This window comes from Muscardinus avellanarius, assembly GCF_963383645.1.
Source record: "Muscardinus avellanarius genome assembly, chromosome: 12".
NCBI lineage: Eukaryota > Metazoa > Chordata > Mammalia > Rodentia > Gliridae > Muscardinus > Muscardinus avellanarius.
In genome coordinates, this window is record NC_137798.1 from 16,212,626 (window position 1) to 16,239,801 (window position 27,176).

At 39.3% G+C, this 27,176-nt stretch overlaps 1 protein-coding gene and 1 pseudogene across 3 annotated transcripts in view; both read left to right on the forward strand.

Moving 5' to 3' along the window:
• Positions 1 to 27,176, forward strand: part of WDR72 (WD repeat domain 72) — a gene marked incomplete at both ends in the record, with an annotated part of 202,792 nt that overhangs the window by 38,482 nt on the left and 137,134 nt on the right. For both annotated transcript variants that reach the window (XM_080707446.1, XM_080707447.1), the window contains one exon: positions 26,857 to 27,059. In XM_080707446.1, coding sequence (XP_080563572.1) covers positions 26,857 to 27,059 — 203 coding nt within the window. The remainder of the gene's footprint in view (positions 1 to 26,856; positions 27,060 to 27,176) is intronic.
• On the forward strand, positions 6,026 to 10,715 carry LOC308271506 (large ribosomal subunit protein uL16-like; annotated as a pseudogene). The gene is made up of 3 exons: positions 6,026 to 6,172; positions 7,962 to 8,156; positions 10,131 to 10,715. The product of its transcript is annotated as a large ribosomal subunit protein uL16-like (transcript).

Genomic DNA, 27,176 nt, shown 5'->3' on the forward strand with positions numbered 1-27,176 from the left:
TGCCTAGATTTTTTTGTGTGTGTGGTATTGGGGGTGGAACCCAGGGGCTTTTCTACCTCCGGAGTATACTCCCAGACTTTTTTTTTAATAATTTATTTGGAAACAGGGTCTCACTAAGTTGCTGAGAGCCTCACTAAGTAGCTGAGGCTGGCTTTGAACCTGTGTTATCCTCCAGTCTCAGCCTCCCAAGCGTTGCTGGGTTTATAAGCATGAGCCACCATGCCCGGCCCTCGGCTTAATTTTTAGATTGTGGTTTTGATATTCTTATGATTGCATTTCAGTATAATTGTTATCTTTTATAAGCCTGTGTGTTTTATTTACCAGCAAGAGTTCATTGACTTTCCCAGACCAATAAAGAGGTTCGTGGTATGAAAAAGGTCAAGGGCTTCAGTAACTCTTGAAGATTTTCAAAGTGAGGTGTATCAGAAGTACTCAGTGGTACAATTACAGTAGGGAGTATTGGCCAATATCTGCTTCTATGCTGGCAGGTTGTTTCTGTTTGCCCTTTAAGTCGTTATTATTTTTTTTTAAATCGGAGAGAACTTACAATAATAATAAAGAGCTTGACCTTACTTTCAACCTAATCAAATCCAATAATTAATACTAACACACTCAAAATATGCACATGTCTCATCTGTCTCACCAAATATATATTTTACTTTAACATAAATCCTTGGTGGGGAGCCAGGTGTGGAGGGCACACTTGTAATCCCAGCATTCGGGAGGCTGAGACAGGAGGATCTAAGTTCATGGCCAGCCCCAGCTACTTAGTGAGGCCCTTTGCAACTCATCAAGACCCTGTTTCAAAATAAAGAATAAAAAATAGGGCTGGGAGTGCAGCTTGAAATTAGAATGCCCCTGGGTTCTGTCCCTAGAGTCCAAAAAGAAAAAAATATTATTGGTGGGCATTATTATTATTATTATTATTATTATTATTATTATTATTTTTGCGATACTACCCACCCACAACTCTATCAATCAAGGTAGTTGTCTATAATTCTCTCAGGTGAACAAGACCATCTATTTTGGTGGAGTTATGTAAGTGTTCATTTGATCTTACAATAGCAGAAACTTCTCTACCTTCTAAGGAAATTCTAAGGATGAAGTAATAAAATGATCTGTAGTTTCTGCTGTGCCCTTAATTTTCTTTTCTCAGATTTGGACTTTCTTCTATGTCAGTCTTTTTAAATCTTTTATTGGTGCACTGTAGTCATGCGTCTTAATGGGGTACATGATGGTGGAGGCACACATGCACACACCACCCACTTATCCCTTCCCAGTTCCCGCCCCTCCCTCCTGCTCATGTTTGGCTTAGTGATTGATTTCGATGTGTTTGTGAGTGTACATCATGGACATTAGAGAATTTCCCTCTTCCCCTCCCATCCCCTAGTTAGGTGACTTATTTGCTCATCTATAGCATCTCCTTCAGTGTCTAGAGTTCCTCCTATGACCCATTCTCTCCCTAGCTTCCACATATTAAGGAGAACATCCTATTTCTTATTTGTTGTGACTGCTTTGTCAAACTTTATTAGTTATACACATTTGAAGAACTACCTACACTGTATTACAGAATTATGTTTTATATGAACACAGTCTTGCTTTTAGGTACCCACGATTCACTTTTAAAATTCTATGTTATGGGATTAACTTTTCCCCCCAGTAAACTGGTTTGTGTGTGTGTTTGTGTTTTAACTGAAGTACTACTCAACTCCATCTTTTTTGGTTTACGTTGCATCTAATATACATTAGGGGTATTTTTGTGGTATTCGCAGGATGTCTGGAACACTTTGTATGCTCAGGCCAAATATGAAAATCAATGCAATCTCATCCTAATAATAAAAATAAATATTTTCCGCTCATAAGATTACTCTTACCAATTAAGTCCCACCCTTTACTGGCTTTTTTGTTTCTTTTGGCAGTCGCTATCTTCCTGGGTTTTCCTTTTAGAAGGAAAATACTGGTGCAATCATTTTTAGCAATTCCTGTGGTCTGGCTACACTTTTGGATCAAGTGCTGCTCAGGATGTTTGTTGTGTATTTCCATTTGGTGTTTTGTGAGGGTTTATGAGAGGGGAGCACTTCAGGATGGCTGCACTGCGACTTCTCCTTAGCCAGGCCCCTCCTGCAAGCATTTTATATGAACACTTGGGGCATTAGTAGGTTTCACAGTTGCGATGTTTAGTGGAAATAAACGCCAAGGAACCATCTGCCCCTCCCATGCTACCCCCTTTCAATTCCCTAGCAACCCCTCAGTAGCCAGCTGCCACAGAAACGATTGGAAAAGCAGGGCTCAGTGGACTGTAATGATTGTTATTCTCGGGGAAAGTAGGCTCTCTGATTTGGCTGAGAGATAAAGGATATTGGATACACTTGATTCATCTAAGTGTATCAATAATATCCAACTTCTAACATTAACTTTTTTGTTAGGATTAGGTGGGAAAAGTCCTTCGTATTTCTAGGGATGAACCATGTAAAAACCAATCTAAAGCTCAGGCCCTTCACTTGGGAGTGGTGAGCAGAGAATTTGACTGTGGGAATGTTGTCAGATTTTATCTGTGTGCTACAAATAATGTTGGTTATTTATAATTTTTTTTTAGCAGTACTGGAGATGGAAACCAAAAGTATTCTACCTCTGAGCTACACACCCTGCCTTATTTTTTATTCTTTATTTTGAAACAGGGTCTCACTGAGTTGCAAAGGGCCTCGCTAAGTAGCTGAGATTGTCTGTAAAACGAGATCTTCCTGTCTCACCTCCCAAATGCTGGGGTTACAAGTGTGTGCCACTACATCCAGCTATAATGTTGGTTGTTAATTTCAATTTTGTAAAAAATCCTGAGCACAGATTTGCTTACTTTTTCCTCCAGCCCATTTTCACATTTAAGGGAAACATATTCCATTCTACCTGGGCCCATGATCTGAGAAGATATGGGACTGGATTCTGCCATTGGGAAGCCTCAGAATACCAAACATTTCATAATGTGCTTCATTGGTGCATTATGGTCTCACATCATAATGTAGATCATGTTGACAGTGCCAGGCATGCACACAGCACTCAGTAGCTCCCCCTCCCCGTCCTCGCCCTCTCCAATACAGAGTATGTGTGCGCATAGTAGATGGTAGTATTTTCATGAATAAACCTCGGTCTTCTCCATCCCGTTCACTTAGACCACCTCTCCGGCTCCACTGTGGTTTCTCCTTCATTATCTGGAGTCCCTCTTGTATTCCAGTAACTCCCTAGCTTGCCCATATTAGAGAAAACACATGACTCTTCACTTTCTGTGACTAGCTGATCTCAATTAACAGTGTTCTCCAGGTCCCTCCATTTTCTTGCAAATGACATAGTTATGTTCTTTATTGCTATAGAATTTCATTGTGTGCATTTTATATAATTTTTTAACCCACTCATCTGTTGATGGATACCTAGATTGGTTCTACAATTTGGCTATTGGGAATCATGCTGCTATAAACATGGGTATGTATATATTACTATAATTCTCTAATTTCAGCCCCTTTGGAAAGATACCCAGTAGTGATATAGCCAGGTCATATGGAGGATCCTTTTCCAGTTTTCTAAGGAATCTCCACACTGATCTCCATAGCAGCTGAACTAGTTTGCCATCCCACCAGCAGTGTAGAAGAGTTTCGATTTACCCCACACCCTTACCAACACTTATTGTTATTTGACTTCTTGAAGATTGCTATTCTGAATGGGGTTAGATCTCCTTTGATTTTGGATAGGCAGAATAAATATAATCAAAAATGGCCATCCTACCAAAAGTGACCTTCAGAGTCAATGCAGTTACTATCAAAATACCAATGTCATTCTTGATAGACTTAGGGAAATCAGTCATAAATTTAATATGTGGAAATAAAAGACCCAGAAAAGTCAAAGTAATTCTCACCAATAAGAATCATGCAGGAGGCATCATAATTCTTGGCTTCAAATTAATACAGAGCTGGAGTAATAAAAACAAAATGTTACTGGCACAAAAACAAATACATATACCAAATAAACAGAATTGAATATACAGAAACAAATGCATGCACTTACAGCAAATTGATTTTTTTTAGTACTTTAGATGGAACCCAGAGGCATTCTACCTCCAAGCTGCACCCCCAGCCCATTTTTTTTAATTCTTTACTTTGAAATGGGGTCTCACTGAGTTGCAGAGGGCCTCACTAAGTAGCTGAGGCTGTCTGCGAACCGAGATCCTCCTGTCTCAGACTCCCAAATGCTGGGATTATAAGCGTGCACCAGCACACACGGCTGGCAAATTTATTTTTGACAAAGGTTCCCGGCACATATTATGGTAGAAAAATGGAATTAAATTCTTACCTCTTACCTTGTACAGGAGTCAACTCAAGATGTATCAAAGATCTAGAAATTAGACCAGAGACCGTGCGGCTCCTAGAGGAGAGAATAGGGTCAACATTCCAACACATAGGTACAGGTAGAAACGTCCTCAACAAGACCCCAAAGTTCAGCAAATTAAGAAAAATTAATAAGTGAGATGGCATTAAAATGTTTCTGTACATCAAAGGACACCATCAAGAATATAAAGAGAAAGCCCATAGAATGGGAGAAGATCTTTGCCAGCTAACACTTTGACAGAGGACTAATATCTAGAAAATACAAAGAACTTTAAGACTTTACACTAAGAAACAATCCAGTCAAAAAATGGAAAATTGAAGCCAGGCGTGGTGGCGCACGCTTGTCATCCCCACGCTTGGGAGGCAGAGACAGGAGGATCGTGTAGGTTCGAAACCAGCTGCGTGTGCTGGCTTAGGAGAACCTGTTTCCAAATAAAAATGTAAAAATAGGTCTGGGAGTGTAGCCCGGAGGTAGAAAGGCTTCCAGGAACCCCAGTACCACCAAAAAAAAAAAAAAAAGAAATTGAGAGAAATTCTCTAAAGCATATGATGTACTTAAACAAACACATCAAAGTCAATCACTAAGCCAAGCATGGGAAGGAGGGATGGGGAGGGAATGGAGCGGGGATTGGGTTAGGGCTAATGGGGTGATGTGTGCATGTATGTCTCCACCATCTTTTATCTCATTAAGATGCATGACTACAATGCACCAATAATTTTTTTTTAAAAATAGGAAATTATATTGAATACACTACGTGGCCAGTAGACACATGAAAAAAGTTCAACATCATTAGAAATCAGGGAGATGCAAATAAAAAAGTCATCACATTTTTAAGATGAAGGAACATCTAATAAGCAAGTTACCTTATCAATAAAACTCTAGCATAAGCAGGGCATTTGGTGCATACTTGTAATCTCAGTTCTTGGGAGGCTGAGAAATGAGGATCACAGGTTTGCAGCCAGATTCAGGAACTTAGTGACACCCTGTTTCTAAATAAAATAATAAAGCAGGGCAGGGTGGGGTGTGTATTTGGACATAGAATGCCCCTGGGTTCTATCCTTAGTACCACCAAAAAAAAAAAAAAAAGAAAGAAAGAAAGCTATCGTGTACAATTTGAAGGTAATGCATTATTTGTGATCCTTATACATCTCAGCAACTTGAAACCTCTCTGTGTTTCTGTCCTCTTTTCTCTAATCCCCCTCCCTACCCCTTACTCCTTTTCTGGAGATCAGGAGTCAGAATTCGATGTAAAGGTTTAGGGTGATAAATGTCAGGGTTGCGCTGAATATGCCGGAGGCTGTGGCAGAGCTGGGGTTAAGGTCACCGTGGTCAGAGACTTTTTAAAAATACATGCTGTACCCCGGAGGTATGGAAGGTTGATGTGAAGCCAATCATGACTTTGTTATCATATCAGGGCCTCTGGATACTGCAAAAGGAGCGGGGTCTTAGGCAATCTAACACATGGATTTATCATATCCAAATACATTTAGCAGTAAAGGGCTCTATGCTTTCTTTAACTATTTTCAAAGTTATCCCCCTTCACCACACCTCCATTTCTTTCTAGTTAGCTAATTTTTATATCTCCAGGGCACCTCTTCTTGGCCAAATCGCCTTGGGTTATATATTTTCTATAGTAGGATGCAGTAACCGTGAAATGCTTTTGTTGGGAAGGAGCACTGGGTCGATCTCCATTCACTTCTGTGAGCAAGGCAGTGAACTTCATGTGACACAGAAGAAGAGTGACGAATCCCACAACAGCCCCACGCTCACATTCCTTGATACATGGAGTGCGATCACCACTGTCAGTCATCTGTTTGATTGAAAAATGATTTTATAAGTTTGATTGCCAAATTTGGTAGTGAGGCCATTTTTAACCTATCCTATTCTATTTTAGAGAGAATTACTTTGAAATAGAACTGTTCTTAATCACTGCTCAATATCATAGGAAATTCACTTGGAGAATCCCTGCTTGGCATGGGAAAGCTATAACTATAATATCTCCTCCATCTTGTCTTTAAGATTTTCTATGCAAATAAAGCACACATATATGTGTGTGTGTTCATTACTGATCACATAATAGAAAATATTTAGAAAACTAATATTCTCACAATCTCATAATAAGTAGGATATTTAATTGAAATGTTTACCTGTTTGTGAAAGAAATTATTTAAAATTTGTTAGTTTATAACATGTGCTTTGGATAGGCTGGGGAATTTTGGACTCTACTAGTACTATTTCTACTGTGTTCACTTACAGTCTCAATACATTTTTATGTATAATTTTGAAGTAAATAAAATATTTCAGTATAATGTGGCAAAATGCAAATACATATAGGTGATATTTTTGAATATTAATTTACCTTTGATCATTTGCAGATAAACTTATAAAGTGACTATGGTTGTTTTTTAGTCATTTCTTTTCTTTTGGGGATAGTAGTTAATCCTTTTTCATAGACTAGGTGGACTTAGTTGTTAATTGCTAGAAGAGAGTTTGTCTGGCTCTAGATGTAAATATGCAACTTAAAGCCATTCACTAACTGGTAGCAGGCTATGATAATTCTGTTGATCTCAAATAGAGATTATCAGTGGGGGTTGCAAAATTTTTGAAGTAGGTGACATCAAATATTTAAAAATTTAGGCAAATTATCAGGAAATCAAATCAAGAGAGGGACTTCTGGCTGTTTAGAATGGAAAGTATTGCTACTCCTTCCCTCTTCATATAAATATTTGGGATGCTATAGAGATATTTAGAACTTTTACATCTGCAAAGACATTTATATAAATGTTCTTTATATGCCCTGCCCTACTCTTGTACCACAATGGAAAGCAGCCTCCATCTTAACACATTCATCTTGCTTTAGGATTGGCTGATACCTCAAAATCACATCTTATAACAGGTACATTACAACATGATTATTTGTCCTATTTAAAAACAAAACAAACAAAAGCACTCTAGGTGCCCAATAATATTGATAATCCTCACAGCCTCACAGTACAGCTATATCATCCTATTTACAGAAGTTTTGGAATCCTCTCCTTCTCTTTTTCACTCTTATGATCAGGGACTGCTAACAGGTTTCTACTGGTCTCTTGAAACAGTTCACTCCAATTCCCTTCAAGATGGCCTTATTTCTTTGGCAGTTAATGCTAGATGATAAGTTGATGATGCATTTTCCTCTGTCTCTGTGTTCTGACCTCACCTGGAGCTCTCCCTGCTGCATATTTACATGGCTGTCCTCAAACTTGGTCTTTATCACAACAGACATATCTTTGTCCCATTAGGGAATCAGCAATCAGTAGAAGCCAAGTAGAGTTGGTTTTATCAAAAAGAGGAATGCATTGCAAGGAATCGGGTATATTGCAGAGCTCTGGGGACTAGTCCTTAGGAAGGGACTAGAAATAAAAGCAGAACATTGCAAGGAACTAGAAATAAAAGTAGAAATTTGCAATATCTCCTCCGTGACATTCTATGATTCACTCATTCATATTCATTCTCCCCTCCCTCCTTCTCTCTCTCTCTCTCTCTCTCTCTCTCCCCCTATATACATCTTTTTTTCCCTTTTCTCTCCTTTAATACATTCTGCTCCTCAGTCCACAGGGGAAGAAATGGCTACTGAACAGGCCAAGTTGACATTACATATTCAGAAATGGACTTGCAGTATCCAGTTCCTAGTTCTTGAGAATCAGGAATGGCGGCCATGTAGCAGAGAGCTGGGCCTGGCACTTGGCATGGGCTTCCGAGTGCCACCGAGCCCAGCGTGGGCTCCCCTGGGCTCCAGGGTTCAGGTTTATAATGAACATGCTTGGTCTTAACCGCTGCCACACTGGGACCTTGGTGTGCCCCACTGCTCTGTGGCTGCCCCCTTCCACTACCTACTGGGAAAGGGTAAAATTTAATCCATCCATTCAGTGAGCGTTTATTGAGCTTGCTTTGTTGCATGCTTATTGAATACTCACTTGCCAAACAGAATCTAGCATCGGGGTGGGGGAGGCAGCGGGGAATCCAGCAAGCCACTAAAACACACCAATTACACATGTGCGAGGGCTGGAAAGAAGCCGAGGTGGAGAACAGGGCAGGATGGAGCAAAGGCTGCTTCAGAAAAGCCTCGAGAGGAGTTGGGATTTTTAAGCAAGTGCCTAAAAGATGAATAAAGGTAGTAGGAAGGATTTGTTTGTTTTCAAGGTAAGAAAAAAATCTGCCGGGCGTGGTGGCGCCTGCTTGTAATCCCAGCATTCGGGAGGGAGGCTGAAACTGAAGGATCACTATCACCATTTACTGCATTATGATGTGAAACTATAAGACTATATTGTACCATTACAAGTATAAAAATAAGCCAGGTGTGGTGGCATATGCTTGTAATCCTAGCATTTGGGAGGCCTCAGCTACTTAGGCCCTCTGCAACTCAGTGAGACCGGGTTGCAAAAGACGAATAAAAAATAGGGCAAGGGGTGTAGCTCAGAGGTTGAGTGTCCCTGGGATCCATCCCCAGATGCACAAAAAAAAAAAAAAGTTATAAAAATAAAATACTGCAATGTACAGAAAAAAAGATAAAGAAGAAATATGTCTTGGAGATCAGGAATTTGAATTTAATCCCAAGGGTAATCACAGTAGGAAAATCCAAACAACAAATAACTCATCAGCCATTGCCGCTGTCATGTAATCCATTAGGGAGTTTTGTATATTCAAGATTCCATTCCATGCACATATACTGAGAAAGGTTAAAAAATAATTCAGGTGTACAGTTCTCCCTCCTCTGAATTTGTTTGTAAACTCACCTGGGAGGTAAGTAAGGCTGATCATGGAGTCTCAGGTAGAGGGCTGGGGCCCAAGCCAACAAATGCCCAGTGATCTCAGGCCTGGGTTTCTGGAAAATTCCGGAGCTAGAGAGCCAGAACTGTTTGTTAAATAGCTCATGAGAGGTAACTGAGAACCTCTGTCATGTGAATTCATGTGTCAAAATCTCTAAGCCCTCTCCACATGTTACTCAATTCTTCTAGTAACCCAGGATGTAGGAATTATTATCTCCATTATCCAAGTGATGAAGCCGAGGCACAGAAATTTAACTTGCTGAAGGCCTTAAATCCAGTAGAATGAAACCAAGATTTGAGCACAGAACAGTCTGGTGCCAGTCTGTAGTGATCTGTCCTGCAGTGAGACTACCTAGCTGTCCCATCTTGCAGGTAGGAGGGGCTTCAGCAAAATACAGGTCATTAAAAAAATGCATGGTCATAAAGAAAGCTCTATTTTGAAAATATTTCATAGGGATGCTATCATATGTGTTGAATTGACAGTACAAATGGAATATACAAGTGAAAATTTTGTGTGGGTCTAGGGATGTGCGTTTCTATACACTGACTATTTTCAGTAATAAGCTATATTAGATCAGTGAAAATTGATAATTCTTTCACTCTCTATCAGTGTGTTAACTACTCTAGGCTCTCTTTTCTTATGATTGGGTCCATTCTCTACTCTACCACCCACCAGTTGAGTGTCCCTTATCTGAAGTTCTTAGGACTAGAAGTGTTCCAGTTTATTTTTTTAATTTGGAAATATTGGCATAGATTTTGCCAGTTGAGCAGCCTTAATCTAAAAATATAAAATATGAAATGTTCCGAACTCTGAAAATAAGTTCTGATACCATGGCCTACAGGGAATAGTTTAGGATTAAAATAAATTGTATTTCTTTTTCTTCGGCATGGTGTGTATCTTCCAAAGATCCTGGTGTCACCAAGAGCTGTCACCTGGCCTGATGGTACTAGAATTGTACAAACAAGCCATATCCAAAGTCTTGTTTCTGCTGAGATGTCCCTGATGCCAAGATTCTCATCATGGACCTGGGGTGGAAGAAGGTGGACAAGTTCCCACTCTGTGGCCACATGGTGTCAGATGAATATTGACAGCTCTCCTCTGAGACCTTGAAAGTCAGCCTGTATCTGGGCCAATGAGTACATGGTAAAACATTGTGGCAAAGATGGCTTTCATATTTGAGTTTGGCCGCACCTTTTCCATGTTACTTGTATCAACAAGATGTTGTCCTGTGCTGGAGCTTACAGGCTCCGGGAAGCTATGTGGCGTGCCAAAATGTATGTGTTTTCCCAAAGGAAACCTCAAGTAGCCAGGGTTCAGACTGGCCAAGTCAACCTGTCCGTTCGCACCATGATGCAAAGCAAGGAACATGTGACTGAGGCCCTTCACAGGCCCAGGTCAAGCTCCATGTTTGCCAGAAGATCCACATCTCTAAAAACTGGGGATTTACCAAGTTTAGCACTGATGAATTTGAAGACATGGTGGCTAAAAACTGGCTCATCCCTGATGTGTGTGGGGTCAGATATATCCCCACTTAGTTCTGTGTTTCAGCCACCTAAGAAAAAATTTGTATCAAAACTCAGAATGATAGAGCTGGGCGTGGTGGCTCACGCTTGTAATCCCAGAATTTGGGAGGCTGAGACAGGAGGATCAAGGTTCGCAGATAGCCTCAGCTACTTAGGCCCTTTGCAACTCAATTAGACCCTATTTGAAAATAAAGAATAAAAAATAGGTCTGGAGATAGAATGCCCTGGGTTCCATCCCTAGTACTGCAAACAAACAAACAAACATACAAACAAACCCTCATAGTAATTAAATGAAAAATAGAAAACATGCAAACTATTTACAGGAAAAAACTTTATATGGTAAAGACTTTACCTGAGACTTTGGAATATCTTTATACATCCACTTACAGTGAGGGGATGGTATTTTAACTTTCTTTTTTTTTAATTTATTTTTTAACAATTTTTTTATTGAACACAAATAGTATACATTTACACTATATTTGGTGCCCTCTCCTCCCCGCCCCCGTTTTCTCTTCCCCCCTCCCACCAATGGTTGTCCAGGTTAACCATATCTTACTCATAATTTTACACATGTTCAGGTATAGACCCTCATTAATCAAGGTTGGCCTTTCTCCTCTCCTATCTTTCCATTAAAACTTAGCTAGTATTTCCCTTCTAATATCTGGAGTCCCACTGGTATCCTTTGTGTTTTCTAGTTTGGGCATATTAGAGGAAACATGTGTATCTTCTCCTGTGCTTGGCTGATCTCACTTAACATGATGCTCTCCAGGGCTTTCCATCTTCTTGCAAATGATATAATTTTGTTCTTCTTTATGGCTGAATAGAATTCCATTGTGTTTACTTCCCACAGTTTTGCTATCCATTCATCTGTTGATGGTGATCTGGGTTGGTTCCATATTTTGGCTATTACAAATTGTGCTGCTATGAACATAGGTATGCATATGTTGCTGTATTTCTCTGAATTCAACCCCTTTGGAAAGATACCCAGGAGTGATATAGCTGGATCATATGGTGGATCTATTCCCACCTTTCTTAGGAATCTCCACACAGATCTCCATAGTGGCTGAACTAGTTTGCACTCCCACCAACAGTGTAAAAGAGTTTCTCTTTCTCCACATCATCGCCAGCATTTGTTGTTATTTGACTTCTTTATGCTTGCCACTCTGACTAGGGTTAGATGGAATCTCAGTGTAGTTTTGATTTGCATCTCCCTGATGGCCAGTGATGAAGAACATCTTTTCATGTATCTATTGGCCCTTTGTATCTCTTCTTTTGTGAAGTGTCTATTTAGTTCATTTGCCCATTTCTTGATTGGGTTGTTTGTTTTGCTAGTGTAGAGTCTTTTGAGCTCTTTGTATACTCTGAATATTAGCCCCCTATCAGAATGGTGGCTGGTAAAGATTCTTTCCCATTCTGTAGGCTTCCTCTTTAGGTTATTTATAGTTTCCTTTGATGAGAAGAAACTTTTTAGTTTGATGTTATCCCACTTGTTTATTCTTGCTTTAATTTCCTGAGCTTTGGAGGTTTTGTTGAGAAAGTTACTGCCTGTGCCAATATGTTGTAGTGTTGAACCTATGCTTTCCTCTACTAACTTCACAGTCTCAGGTCTAATTTCTAAGTCTTTGATCCATCTTGAGTTGATTCCTGTGTTAGGTGAGATATAGGGGTTTAGATTCATCTTTTTACAAATGGTTAGCCAGTTCTCCCAGCACCACTTGTTGAAAAGGCTGTCTTTTCTCCAGCGTATGAGTTTTGCCCCTTTGTCAAAGATTAATTGACTAAAGATGTGTGGGTTTGTTTCTGTATCTTCTATTCTAATCCACTGGTCAGTATATCTGTTTTTGTCCCAGTACCATGCTGTTTTTACTACTATTGCTCTATAGTATAGTTTGAAGTCTGGGATTGTAATGCCTCCTGCGTGTTTCTTGTTATTGAGAATTGCTTTGGCTATTCTAGGTCTTTTCTTTCTCCATATGAAGTTCATGATTGATTTTTCTAGGTCTCTGAATAATATCACTGGTATTTTAATGGGAATTGCATTGAACCTATAGATCAGTTTTGGCAGAATGGCCATTTTGATGATATATATTCTGCCTATCCATGAGCACGGGAGATCTTTCCATCTTCCAAGGTCTTCTTCTATTTCTTCCTTTAATGTTTTATAGTTTTTGTTGTAGAGGTCTTTTACATCTTGGGTTAGGTTTATTCCTAGGTATTTTATTGGTTTTGAGGTTATAGTGAATGGAATTGTTGTTCTTGTTTCTTTCATTGTGGATTCGTTGTTGGCATAAAGAAAGGCCACTGATTTCTTTAGGTTGATTTTGTAACCTGCGACTTTGCTGAATTTGTCAATCAGCTCCAGAAGTCTTTTGGTTGAGTTCTTTGGGTCTTCCAGATAAAGGATCATGTCATCTGCGAATAAGGATAGTGTTACTTCCTATCTTCCTATGTGGATTCCTTTGATTTCCTTCTCTTGTCTGATTGCTGCAGCAAGAGTCTCAAGGACTATATTGAAAAGGAGTGGTGATAGTGGGCATCCTTGTCTTGTTCCTGACTGTAGCGGAAATTCTTGCAGTTTTTCCCCATTCACTATAATGTTGGCTTTGGGTTTGCAGTATATTGCCTTGATAATGTTGAGGTACTTTCCTTCTATCCCAATTTTTTCAGTGTTTTTAACATAAATGGGTGTTGGATTTTATAAAATGCTTTTTCAGCATCTATTGCTATGATGATGTGGTTTTTGTTCTTGGTTCTATTTATGTGGTGAATAACATGTATTGATTTGTGTATGTTGAACCAGCCTTGTTTTTCTGGGATGAAACTGACTTGGTCATGGTGTATTATTCTCTTGATATAGTTTTGAATGCGTATAGCTAGTATTTTGTTTAGAATTTTTTTTTTTTTTTTGTGGTACTGGGGTTCCTGGAAGCCCTTCTACCTCCAGGCTACACTTCCAGACCTATTTTGTATTTTTGAAACAGGGTCTCTTACGCCAGCGTGGCTGGCCTCGAACCTGCGCGATCCTCCTGTCTCCGCCTCCCAAGTGCGGGGATTACAAGCGTGCGCCACCACGCCCGGCTTTGTTTAGAATTTTTGCATCTATGTTTATTAAGGATATTGGCCTGTAATTTTCCTTTCTTGAGGTATCTTTATTTGGTTTGGGGATTAATGTGATACTGGCCTCATAGAAGGAATTTGGAAGAGTTCCATCTCTTTCAATTTCCCGGAACATGTTATGAAGTATTGGTATTAGTTGTTCACTGAAGGTTTTGTAGAATTCAGCTGGGAACCCATCTGGGCCTGGGGTTTTCTTTGGTGGAAGAATTTTTATTGCCATTTCTATTTCTTTGGTTGTTATTGGTTGGTTTAGGCTTGCTATGTCCTCTTGGTTGAGTGTAGGAAGGTTAACTGTGCTTAGAAATCTGTCAATTTCATCCAGGTTTTCAAATCTATTGGAGTATAAATTTTTAAAGTAGTTTCTGATAATATTTTGAATTTCTTCACTATCTGTGGTGATATCTCCTTTTTCACTTCTAATTTTGATAATTTGAGTTGATTCTCTTTTTCTTTTGGTTAGGTTGGCCAGGGGTTTATCAATTCTATTAATCTTTTCAAAGAACCAACTTTTTGTTTTATTGATTCTTTGAATTGTTTTTTTGTTCTCTATTTCACTTATTTCTGCTCTAATTTTGATGATTTCTTGTCTTCTGCTGGCTTTGGGAATAGACTGTTGCAGAATTTCTAGATCCTTGAGTTGTGTCATTAGGTTCTTTACTTGGTGGTTCTCCGTCCTTTTTATGTGGGCACTCAATGCAATAAACTTTCCTCTTAGTACTGCCTTCATGGTGTCCCATAGGTTTTGGTAGGTTGTGTCTCTGTTTTCGTTTGTTTCCATAAATTTCTTTATTTCTTCCCTAATTTCTGCTCTTACCCATTCGTCATTCAATAGTGTATCATTCATTCTCCATGAATTTGAATACTTTCTTTCGAGTTTTCTGTTGTTGATTTCTACTTTTATTCCATTGTGGTCTGAAAAGATGCATGGAATTATATTACATTTTTTGAATTTACTGGTATTTTCTTTGTGTCCCAGGATGTGATCTATTTTGGAGAAGGTTCCATGGGCTGCTGAGAAGAAAGTGTATTCTGTAGTTCCTGGTTGAAATACTCTGAAAATATCTATTAGGTCCATTTAGTTTATGGTTTCCTTTAGTTCTAAAGCGTCCTTACTCATCTTTTGCCTTGAGATCGATCCAGTGGTGTGAGAGGTGTATTAAAGTCTCCCAGAATTATTGTATTTGGGTCTACTTGGGATCTTATGTCCAGAAGGGTTTGTTTTACAAATGTGGTTGCACCCATATTTGGGGCATAAATATTTACTATCATTATATCTTCTTGGTGTATTGTTCCTTTTAATAAAAGGAAGTGCCCTGATTTGTCTCTTTTGATATGTTTTAGTTTAAAGTCTGTTTTGTTGGATATCAGGGTTGCTACCCCTGCTCTTTTTTGGTTACTGGTGGCATGGTATATCTTTTTCCATCCTTTCACATTCAGCCTGTGAATGTCTTTGGCTGTGAGGTGAGTTTCTCGCAGACAGCAAATATTTGGATTATGTTTCCTAATCCACATTGCCAGTCTATGTCTTTTGATTGGTGAGTTAAGTCCTTTGACATTAAGAGATATTATTGAAATATGATTTTTGTTTTCTGCCATTTTGTGTTCTGTCTACTCTTGTGTGGTGTGATCTTTCTTCTTTACTTAAATGGCCCACTTATTAACTTCCTCTCTTCTCTGATTCTGAAGTCAGCTTCCTTTTTCTTCCTTATGGTTTATTTCTTTAAGAATTTTCTCTAGTGTTGGCTTTGAATTCATGAATTTTTTGAGATTCTGTTTATCCTGAAAGACTTTGAATTCCCCATTGATCTTGAATAGTAGTTTTGCTGGATAGATGAGCCTTGGTTGGAAGTTATTTTCTTCCAGGTTCTGAATCATATCGTACCAGTCTCTCCTAGCGTTCCTGACCTGGGTTGTATAGTCTGGGGTGATTCTTATTGTTTTGCCTCTATATGTCACCCGTCCTTTTGATCTCACTGCTTTTAAGATTCCTTCCTTGGCCTCTATGCTGGTCAATTTGGTTATTATGTGGCGTGGAGTGGTTTTTCTTTGGTACTGTCTCAGTGGAGTTCTGTATGCCTCCTGGACTTGAAGATTCAAGTCTCTTTCCATATTTGGAAAATTCTCTAAGATTATTTCCTTGAAGATATTACAGATGCCCTTGGTCTGTACCTCTATCCTTTCCTCAGTGCCTATTATCCGTAAATTAGGGCGCTTCATATTATCCCATAATTGCTGGATGTTTAGGTTTTGTTGCTGTAAAGATTTCTGTATATCACTGACTGTGTTTTCGGTTTGGGATGTACTGTCTTCTAATATTGATATTCTGTTTTCCATTTCATCTAATCTTCCAGAATTTCTTTTTATTGCTGTCTTCATTTCACTTATTGCCTCTTTCATTTCATTCCAGACCTCTTTCTGATTCTTTTTTAGTGTTTCTAGTTCACCTTTAACCTCCTCTATACTTGTTTTAAATCCTTTCATCATATTGAACAAGATTCTGAACTCCCCTTTTTGCATTTCTAGTAGGTCAGTATTCATGATTTCTGCTGTCTCTTCATAATTCCTGGTTCTCATATTTATAGCGTTCTCTGTCCTGTTTTTCTGATTTCTACCCATCGTTCATGAGTAATGTGCTTGTTAGTCCAATCTTAATATTAGGAGTTTAGGGGTATTGGCTAGTCAGCAGAGCCTTTCCAGTGTTGAGGGTGGGTGATGTGTGAGGAGCTGGGGTGATTGGTAAAGGAGTCGGATTAGGTAGAGGATATGTTAGGTTGCGAAAGACTTTACGTATGGTAATGTAATAACTTGCTAGGAATGAGAGAGAGTTAACTACTAGGACTCTTGTCATTAGTAGAGTAATTATGGATATAAGAAATACTTTGAGTATTAAACCAGGAGGTATATTATGGGGAAAAGTTTTGGGGGAGAAAAGTATGTAGGTTAGTGTGGGAAGGTTTGTAAATAGGGATGATGGAAGGAGCAGACAGACATAAAAAAAAAAAAGAATCCACACAAGATACCAAGACTATTATGTAATCCAAGAAAAAGGAAGGAAAACCAATCAAAGGAGGAGAATGAAAAAAAAGGAAGGAAAGAGGAAGAAAGAGGAAAAAATAACAAGAATAAAACAAAAGGAACTAGCAGCTGTGTGAAATAAAAAATAAGGCAAACTATCCAATGTATGTGTGTGTATATATATATATATATATATATATATATATATATATATATATATATATATTTCAACAAGTTAGAGTAAAAGAAGTGTGGGTTAAAAGAAAAAAAAATAAAACAGCAATAACCATACCAAAACAAAAGCACTGTAAAAGCAAAATAAAAAAAAAACATCCACATTAAAAGTAAAACAAACAGTCCTCCTTATTTACGCATATGGGGTCAGGTCCATATAATATGTGCATATCTGATTGCTTTGGTAGCTTTCAGAATACCATCCAATGTCTCTTAATTTTCTTTATACTCTATTTTTATCTTCTTAGGTCACTCTGGGTGTTTGGACACCTTTCTCTCCTATACCTGCTTTAGGTTTATGTGTCTGGATGTCTGGTTTCACTGTTATTTGATTCTGTACAATTCACAGGTTCTGTGAAATTCTAACCTGTGGTCAGCACCACTGCACTCACCACCCTAGCCTCCAGCCTGTGCTTCCCTATAGCAGGGGTGGAGAATGACCAAAGTATAATTGGAACCTCCCCCTGAGGTCCTGTGCAGATATTGTGGCCCGATGGATTTTCTTGTGTCTCTGGAAATTCCAGCTGGGCTAGCCAGTGTGGTCCCAAGATGTACCCTGGGCAAATGGATACTGGTTCCTGGATGCCCACACTTACTGCCTGAGCTCTGCCTATTCCAAGAGTGCAGGCTGGATGCGCTGCTAATACTGGACCCAAGTGAGAGTGGATGCAGCTGTCTATTGCTGTTGGTATGCTCTTCCAAGGTGTATTGAGCTGTGTTCTCGCTTAGAACTAAGCATCTGGCTACCAGGAGGGTGGGAACACCCACACTTGAGCACCCAGGGTAGGTGCTCAAGGGTCCAGTGTGCGTTGTCCAGCAATGGTCTCTGCCTCCCGCAGGACATAGAAGCTGGGGGTGCCCCAAGGAGATTTCCGGGTCACACAGGGCTTTTGCAGCCTGGAAGGCAGGCTCTGGCAAGGTGTCAGGGGCTAGACACACAAGCAGGCCCCAATTTAGGGGTGGCAGTGGTACCGGCACTGAACTACTAGCAGGGGACCGTGGCGCAGGCAAGGTGCGCGAGGAGAGTGCTTGGTTCTGAGGCTTGAGCCCGTGCTGGGGGGTTGAGGCTGCGCACACGCTAGGACCCCAACTTACCAGGGCGCCCTCAGGTACCTGACTTGGTGCAGGAATCCGTGGGAGTCTCTATGCAGTTGTGATCCGGTCGCTGGTGGGCACACAGAATTCTGATGTGGTGCTGCTCGCTGCTTAAGATGCGGTCCTAAGTCCGTTTTTAGTCCCGGATTATCTTGCCGCGGTAATATCGGGCAGGCAGTTCCTTGGGCAGCTGCAAAGGCAGCCCACCGATCGTCGTTCCGATCAGTGTTCCGATTGTATCTGCAGCAGGTCCCGTGTCCGATCTTTGTTCTTCTTCTTCAAGTTCAGGGTTCCGCCGAGGTACCTGGATGTGTTTTGGTTCCTGGTATGTATTTATTTTGTTGATTAAGACACTGCTTTCTAAGTATTTAAACTTTATTTGCTTCAGCTACTGAGAAGTGCTGTGTCCCTCAGTTGCCATTTTGAAAAAAAAAAAAAAGTATTTTAACTTTCAATGATGTTTCACTCATAACTATTTCTACATTTTTCTTGTTATGTTCAGACTGGTTTCAATGATATCAGTGTAAATTAACCCATATTCTATAGTGCAATAAATATTTTAATTGTCTTTGAGTTAACTTTGGAGATCAAGACTGCTAAGCAAATTTATAAAAATCCAGCAAGAGAAAATAACTATAGTCCACATTTATGCCCCAAACATAGATGCAGCACTTTCATAAAACAAAGTCTCTATGAAATTAAGTCACATGTAGTTTACAATACAAGAATATTTGGAGGCTTCAACACTCCTCTCACACCACTAGATCCATCTTCTAGATAAAAGCTCAGTAAAGATGCCTCAGACCTAAGGAATGCCATAAAACAAGTGGACCTATTAGACACAGACTATTCCATCCAACTATAGCTGAATTCACATTTTTCTCAGCTGCTCACAGAACCTTCTCCAAAATAGATCACATCCTGGGCCACAAAGTGAGCACTAGAAAATTCAAAAAATGGGACATCATCCCTTGCAATGTTTTCTGATGATAATAAAACTACAAGTCAACTATAAGAAGACCCACAAACACGTGGATACTGAACACCACACCCTGAAGTGAGGAATGGATTATAAAAGAAATCAAGGGAGAAATTGATTCCTAGAAACAAACAAAAATAGAGACAAAACATATCAAAACCTCTGAGACATGTTTAAGGAAGCATTAAGAGTAAAATTCCCAGCACTAACTGCTCATATAAGAAGAAAAAATCGCCAAATAAATAACCCAGTGACACACCTCAGAGCCCTTGAAAAACAAGAATAATTCCAAAGCCAGTAACAAACAGGAAATTATTAAAATTGAAGCAGAGATCAATGAAGTAGGGAATAAAAAATACAGAATATCAATAAAACCAGAAGCTGATTTCTCAAAAAAATAAATGAATGAACAAGATAGATAAATGACTTACCAACCTAACCCAAAGAAAGAATAAACACAAATTACTAAAATAAGAGATGAAAAACATATTACCACCAACAGTGTAGGAACTCAAAGGATTATCGGAAACTACTCTGAAAAACTACTTTCCAACAAAATGGAAAAATCTAGAAGATACTGACAAATTTCTAGGAACATATGATCTTCCTAAATTAAGTCAAGAAGATATAGAAAATTTAAACTGACCAATAGCAATCAAAGAGATTAAAGCAGCAATAAAGTGCCAACCGTTGAACAAAAGCCCAGGACCAGATGGTTTCCCCAGTGAATTTTATAAAACCTTTATAGAAAACCTAATCTCAATACTCCTCAATCTATTCCATGAAATAGAAAGAAACAGGACTCTGCCAAATACATTCTATGAAGCCAACATCAAGTTAATATCAAGACCAAATAAAAACAGTTCAAAAAAAGAAAACTATAGGCCTATATTGTTAATGAACTTAGATACAAAACTACTATACAAAATACTAGCAACATGCATTTAGAAAAAAATCAAGAAATTATACACTGTGACCAAGATGGGTTCATCCCAGGGATAGAAGGCTGGTTCAACATGCAAAAAACAATCCATGTAATTTGCCACATAAACAAAACCAAAGGCAAAAGTCACATGATCACTTCGATACATGCTAAAAGAGCATTCAACAAAATTGAACACACATTTGTGCTTAAAGCACTGCAGAGAATTGTAATAAAAGGAACATACTTCAGCATAATAAAGGCAATATACAATAGGCCCACAGCCAATATCATATTAAATGGGGAAAAGCCGCAAGAATTCCCTCTAAAAACAAGAACAAGACAAGGATGTCCATTATCACCACTTCTTTCCAATATAGTACCTGAGACTCTAGCCAGAACAATAATGCAAGAGAAAGGAGTACAAAATAGGTAAAGAACTAAAACTATTTCTATTTACAGATCACATGATACAATACTTAGAAGACACAAAAACTCAACCAAAGTATTATAGAACTGATGAACAAATTTAGAAAAATATCTAGATACAAAATTAATCTTAGAAAAATCTTAAGCTTTTCTGGATGCCAACCATAAATCCACTGTAAAAGAAATCCAGAAAATACTTACTCTCATGATATCCTCCCCCAAAATAAAATATTTAGGAATAAACCTAACCAAGGAAATAAAAAACCTCTACAAAGAAAACTATAAAACATGGAAAAAGAAATCAAAGAAGACCAAAGGAGATGGAAAGATCTTCTATGCTCTTGAATAGGCAGAATAAATGTCATCAAAATGGCCATTATTCCAAAAGTGATTTAAAATCCAATATACTACTCATTAAACTACCCAGGTCATCCCTCACAGACATCGAAAAATCAGTCCTTCTTTAAATTCATTTGGAACAATAAAACCCAGAATACCCAAAGCAGTTCTCAGCAACAAAAGCCATGCAGGAGCAATCACAACACCTAACATCAAACTATACTACTACAGAGCCATAGTAATAAAATAGCATGGTATTGGCACAAAAACAGACACAGAGATCAATGGAGCAGAATAGAAGAGAAATCCACACACTTACAACTAGTTGAGTTTTGATAAAGGGGCCAAAAACATACACTGAGAAAAAAAGATAGCCTCTTCAACAAATGGTGTTGGCAAAACTGGTTAACCATATGCAGAAAAATGGAAATAAACCCCAGTTTCCCACACTGCACAAGAGTCAATTCAAGATGGATCAAAGACTTGGGAATTAGACCAGAGACCTTGAGGCTCCTTGAAGAGGGCGTAGGTCCAACACTGCAACACATAGGGACTGATAAAAAGTTTTGCAAAAAGACCCCAAAGGCACAAGAAATGAAAAGGAGGATCAATATATAGGATTGTGTTCAACTGAAGAGTTTCTGTGTAGCAAAGAAAACTATCAAGAATATCAACAGAGAGCCAATAGAAGGGGAGGAAACTTTTGCCAGCTACTCTTCCAACAGAGGACTAATATCTAGAATATACAGAGAACTCAAGAAATGCACTGCTTAGAAAAAAATCCATCAAAAAGGGGGAAATTAACTAAATAGAGAAACTTCCTCAAATTAAAAAATACAAATGGCTAATAATCGCATGAAAAATGTTCAAAAACGTTTGCAATCAAAACTTCCTGAGCATTCACCTAACTGCAATTAGAGTGGCAATCATTAAAAACACAAAAAACGCCGGGCGTGGTGGCGCACGCTTGTAATCCCCGTGCTTGGGAGGCAGAGACAGGAGGATCGCGCAGGTTCGAAGCCAGCCGCGCGCGCTGGCTTAGGAGACCCTGTTTCCAAATAAAAATGTAAAAATAGGTCTGGGAGTGTAGCCCGGAGGTAGAAGGGCTTCCAGGAACCCCAGTACCACCAAAAATAAAAAATTAAAAAAATAAAAATAAAAAAAAACCCACAAAAAACCACGAATATTGGCGGGGTAGGTGTAGAAAATTGGATACACCGATACATTGTTGGGGTAATTGCAGATTAGTGAAACCTTGAATAGAGGATCATCAGAAGAATGGGAATAAACTTGCCATATGATCCAGCAATAGCACTTCTGAGTATCTACCCAAAAGAATGGAAACCAAAGTGCCAAACTAATGCATGTGCATCTATGTTCATAACCCACAGTTCACAATTGCCAAACTGTGTAACCAGCCATGATGTCCAACAGATGAATGGATTATGAAATTATGGGATATATACACAATTAGGCCATAAAGAACAAAATTATGTCATTTGCAGAAAATTGGATGGAACAGGAGAACGTTATGCTAAGTGAGATCAGTCAGTCACAAAAAGTAAAAAATGGAATGCTCTCACTAATATGGGAAAGCTAGGGAGAAAAAGGGACATAGGAGGAATTCTAGACAGAAAGCCGACACCTTAGTTGAGCAAATAAGGTGACTTAGGGAATGGAACAGGGGAAGAGGGAATCTCTCTACATGATGTACATTCACAAACATGTCAGTTACTAAGCTGAACATGAGAAGGAGGGAATTGGGGAAGGGCTGAGTGAGCGATGTGTGTCTACCATCTTGTACCACATTAACTTTTATAATAAATATACACATACATACGGTATTGATATATATATATATATATACACCATATGTATGTGTGTGTGTATATATATATATATAGTGTGTGTGTGTGTGAGAGAGAGAGAGAGAGAGAAAGAGAAATAGAAGCTAAAGAATACAGGAAAGCTGGGCACGGTGGCACACACCTGCAAACCCAGTACTTGGGAGGCAGAGACAGGAGGATCTCAGGTTCAAAGCCAGCTTCACCAACTTAATGAGTTTCTTAGCAACCTAGTGAGATCCTGTTCCATAATAAAAAATAAAAAATAGTACATAGGGCACATCTCCGAGGTAGAATGGCCTCAAGTCAATTCCTCAGCAACGTGCACACACACGCGCGCGCACATGCGCAAATAGCAGGCTTTAAACAACATGCTAAGTGATATTCCCCAGTCACACAGAGTGAAGGCTCATATGTTTTCTTTCTCATGTGAAAACTAGGGAGTAATCTGGATACAAGAGGAACTTCATATAAAGGAAGAGAATCTGCAGCGTAGAGATAGAGAGGGCATAAGGGAATGATGCGGGGTTGGGGTGGGGGAGATTAATGAAGGACGCACTTCCATTGGCATTGTGTATACACATGGGAAATTATCAGCGCCAATCTCAGCATTGTGTATGGGGGGAAGGAAGTTGTAGGGAGGGGGCCTGAGAGAGACTCACCAAGTGTTGTGTACGTCCCCCTCTCTCTCTGAACTACGTTATTATGTGAGACCCCAACGCACTGATAAAGGAACTATGGTGGGCTCTGGTGCATCTTTACAGAAATATGCCCTGTAGGGTTTCAGGGAAACTTGTTCTCAGGAAGATGTGTTGTTAAACACGGCCTGTCGCCAAAGGACGCTGCTGGGTGCTGCGTGCTCTTGCCTGGTGATGGGAGAGCCACACTCTGTTGCCGGAGACCACAGCACAATAAGAAGGAGACCTTTCCTCCCCTCGGGCTTTACCTTACCCACTGTCTACCCGGGTTTACATTGCAGTAGCTGCCAAAAGGAAAATATTATGGAGCCTCTGCCTTTTTACACAGAGCAGGTGATGAAGGGTGAATTTGCAACCAACTGGAGACAGTAAATTGTTAAGTGGGACACTGGGAATCCCTATCCACCATAGAGTTCTCACCAAGGGCTTTGGAAAGATATTTTCCCAGACTTACTGCAAAATCAAATCTTTGTTTTGAATATGTAGCTTACTTGTCTATGATCAATTTTTTAAAGGAATTAATTCTATTCCTTAGGTCACATTTGTTTTTCAACTAGTTCTTTGAAGCAAAATAATATCTATTATTTTTCAAAAATTTTCTAATCTCTCATAATGAGGCAGAGGACCTGGGGGCAGAAGGGATTAAAGAAGGTCACCTATATCACCTTCCATGAGGTGGGGGGAGGTGAGCAGGTAGGTGAAAGACAAGTGTGCCAGGACACAGGGGACCACCAGTCCATAAGATAACAATTCAAATTCAAATTGTGCAAAAGACACTGGCTTCCCAAAAACCAATTCTGACCAGTTATACAAAGATAAATGGGGAACCTCAGTAAGGCTTAAAAGCCTATCTCTCAAGAGTTTCCATGGTTACTGTCTTCCAGGGACCCCTCTCTCCCCCATGAAGGAGAGGACGCTTTTGTCTTCTATCTTTTCTTGACTTAAACTTCCATATTTCTATATTCCTTGCTAGTCCATGGATCTCATTTGTTGAAACCCACTGGACAAGCACCCTAAAGGAGGCAGCCCTCTTTCAATACTAGAATATATTGTTCACAAAACCAAATTTCCAACACTTTGTTAGAATGGGAAATTTTTAACTATAAGTAGAAATAACACGGACCATTTTCAATCTTGTAGCAAATTATTTTTGAGGTGTTTCCTGTCCCTGCATCACCATTAGTTTTTAAGGGAGCTCCAGGGGCCTTTGGTCTGTCCTTCGTGTCTACTACACGATGTCAACACCTGTCACAGTGAATGGCCTGTAGCAGATGCTTAAGCGAATAGTTATCTGAATGAAAGTGGGTTACAACTACTCAAGTTTGTAGGTAAGCTATTGTCCTTACTGCAAAAGCAATATAAGAAACACAAGAAATGGCTGTGCTCATGTAAGACATGAAATATAGAATGAAACACGAACACATAAAATATATAACATAAGACACAAAGCATGGGCGTTAAAATGAAATAAATCGTTTCTCAACAATCCCCAAAGCTAGGCATGGTGGTACACACCTGTAGTCCAGTTACTCTGGAGGCTGAGGAGAGAAGGATCCTTTGAGCTCCCAAGTTTGAGGCAAGTCTGCGCAACAGAGCAAGACCCTCTCTCAAAAAATAAATCTCAAAATATTTTTAAAATATGTTACTTTGTGGAGCCAGAAAAACCCATGAGAAGGAAATATTCATGTTGTGAGAGACTTCTCAGAAAGATTGTGAATTTTTCAGGCAAACCAGTTCCATATTTTAGAGTGTAGTCATCTTTAAGGAAGCTGTAATAACTGTCATCTTTGGTTTGAGAAATTTTCCTTATTCTAATTCTTGAAAAAAAAATTTATGACAGTGCTAGCTTTGGTTGTTGAAAATGTATCAGTCTTGATGGAAAAAGGAAATCTTTGAAGGATGTGTGTAAGTTTTATGGGTTAAAGAATGTTTACTGAATGCAGAAATATTATGATAGAAAAATAGTGTCCTTAAGACTTTCCCTAGAGTTCTGCCTGGAGTTTTAACATAGTAACTATAATTTTTCTCAAGGTAGTTTCATTGCTGAAGAGGAAGTGTTTGGAAGAGAGGAAAAATGAGACAGGATTGGATATTCATAATCTTCTAATCTACCTGCCTACATGAAGGCATAGGGGTCTATAATTTTTATTACTATTGTCTCATTGAAATTAGTTGATATTATCCTAATGTTATCAATAAGAATTATGTCTTCCTTAAAATAATATGGCTTCTTTCTTTTTGTATCAGAAAGTAATATAAAATCTGTATTCAGATATTATCAAGTTAATTTCCTTTAACATTCTTATGCAGTTAGACAGAGGCCACATACTTAACATAGCATTAATAATGCAAATAAGCTCATAACTGAAAAGAGATAGCGGTCATGATTAGTTCACTTATAGAGATTTCACTGAGTGTGCGGTATCATATCTTGTAAAAAATACTTAACTATTTGTGGTTTGTTTTCTGATACTTCTGCTCTATATTGTACTTGTTCTTTTGAATTCTGAAGTGAGCTTGTCAGCATCTTTTTTGGACCTGGAAGATCGGCAGAGGGTGAAGGATTGTCTCCCCTTTGAATAAGATAGGAAATAAAGCCAAAGGGTGCAACAGCGGCAATACCAACAATGACAACTACAACAAGCCGGGTGTGGTGGCACGTGCTTGTATAACCCTAGCATTCGGGAGGCTGAGACAGCAGGATCGCGGTTCGCGGCCAGCCTCAGCTACTTAGTGAGGCCTTTTGCAACTCAGGCCCTGTTTCTTTTCTTTTTCTTTTTCTTTTTCTTTTTTTCTTTTTTTGGTGTGCGGATCATATTGAAAATGGCATACAAAAAAGTAAAAGACTAAAAAATAGGGCTAGGGGTGGAGCTCGGAGGTAGAATGCCTCTGGGTTCCATCCCCAGTACTGCAAAAAAAAAAAAAAAAAAAAAAAGAGAAACTCCGACAAAAGGTGTGGAGTCACAGGAACGAGTGTGACAGAGCACGGAGCCGCTGTTTTCTCTTTTATCCTAATCATTTAAATTGCATATTACCATCAGAAACATTTTAAGGAATCCAAGTTGACCATTGTGGATTTGCTGTTGTGTGTGAATCGGGACACTAGAGGACAGCACTGAAATATTCCCTAGTCGTTACGGATCACTTTCAAACTATAATAAATAAGCGATTTGGCTGTTCAGGACTGGTGAATGTCTCGTGGGTGTCAATGTGTGGAAAGGCACATGGAGGAAGAGGAAGGTGAGCTTTCTCTGTGGTTTCAGCCTGGATGAGAGAGTGAGTAGAGTCATTCAGAAAGAGCTCCCAGGCTGTTTTATCTTTTCTTTACTTTTTTTTTTTTGGGGGGGGTGTTGCAAGAAAAGCGTCAGGCATGATAACCTAAGAACTGTGATTCTTCTCTTGAAAGTGTCTGGGTCTGTCTTTTTATTCTGTTAGGGTAAATACTTGGGCTTAGAGCTTGACATCTCACCTTGTTTTCCAGGCACTCTGGAAAGGCATGAGACTGGAGAGAGAGCAAGGATCATTCTTAACTCTTGCGATGATTCGCAGTTCCTCAAGCCTGAGCCTGTACTTTCCGTTGTCTCAGAAGCCCATAAGCACAAAAGTCTAGAGCAGAGATCCTCTAACTCCTGCCAGCTCGGCCCGGCTCCTTTCTCCGGACTGAAGATGGAGTCTGCGTGTAAGGTACATTCTGTTCAAGCTGCTGCTCACTCGAGCACTGCCAACCAGACGGAGAAGCAATGTGCCTTCTTCACGAATAGCTCTTAAGCGTCAGCATAAAACTCCAAACTCAGAGATGAT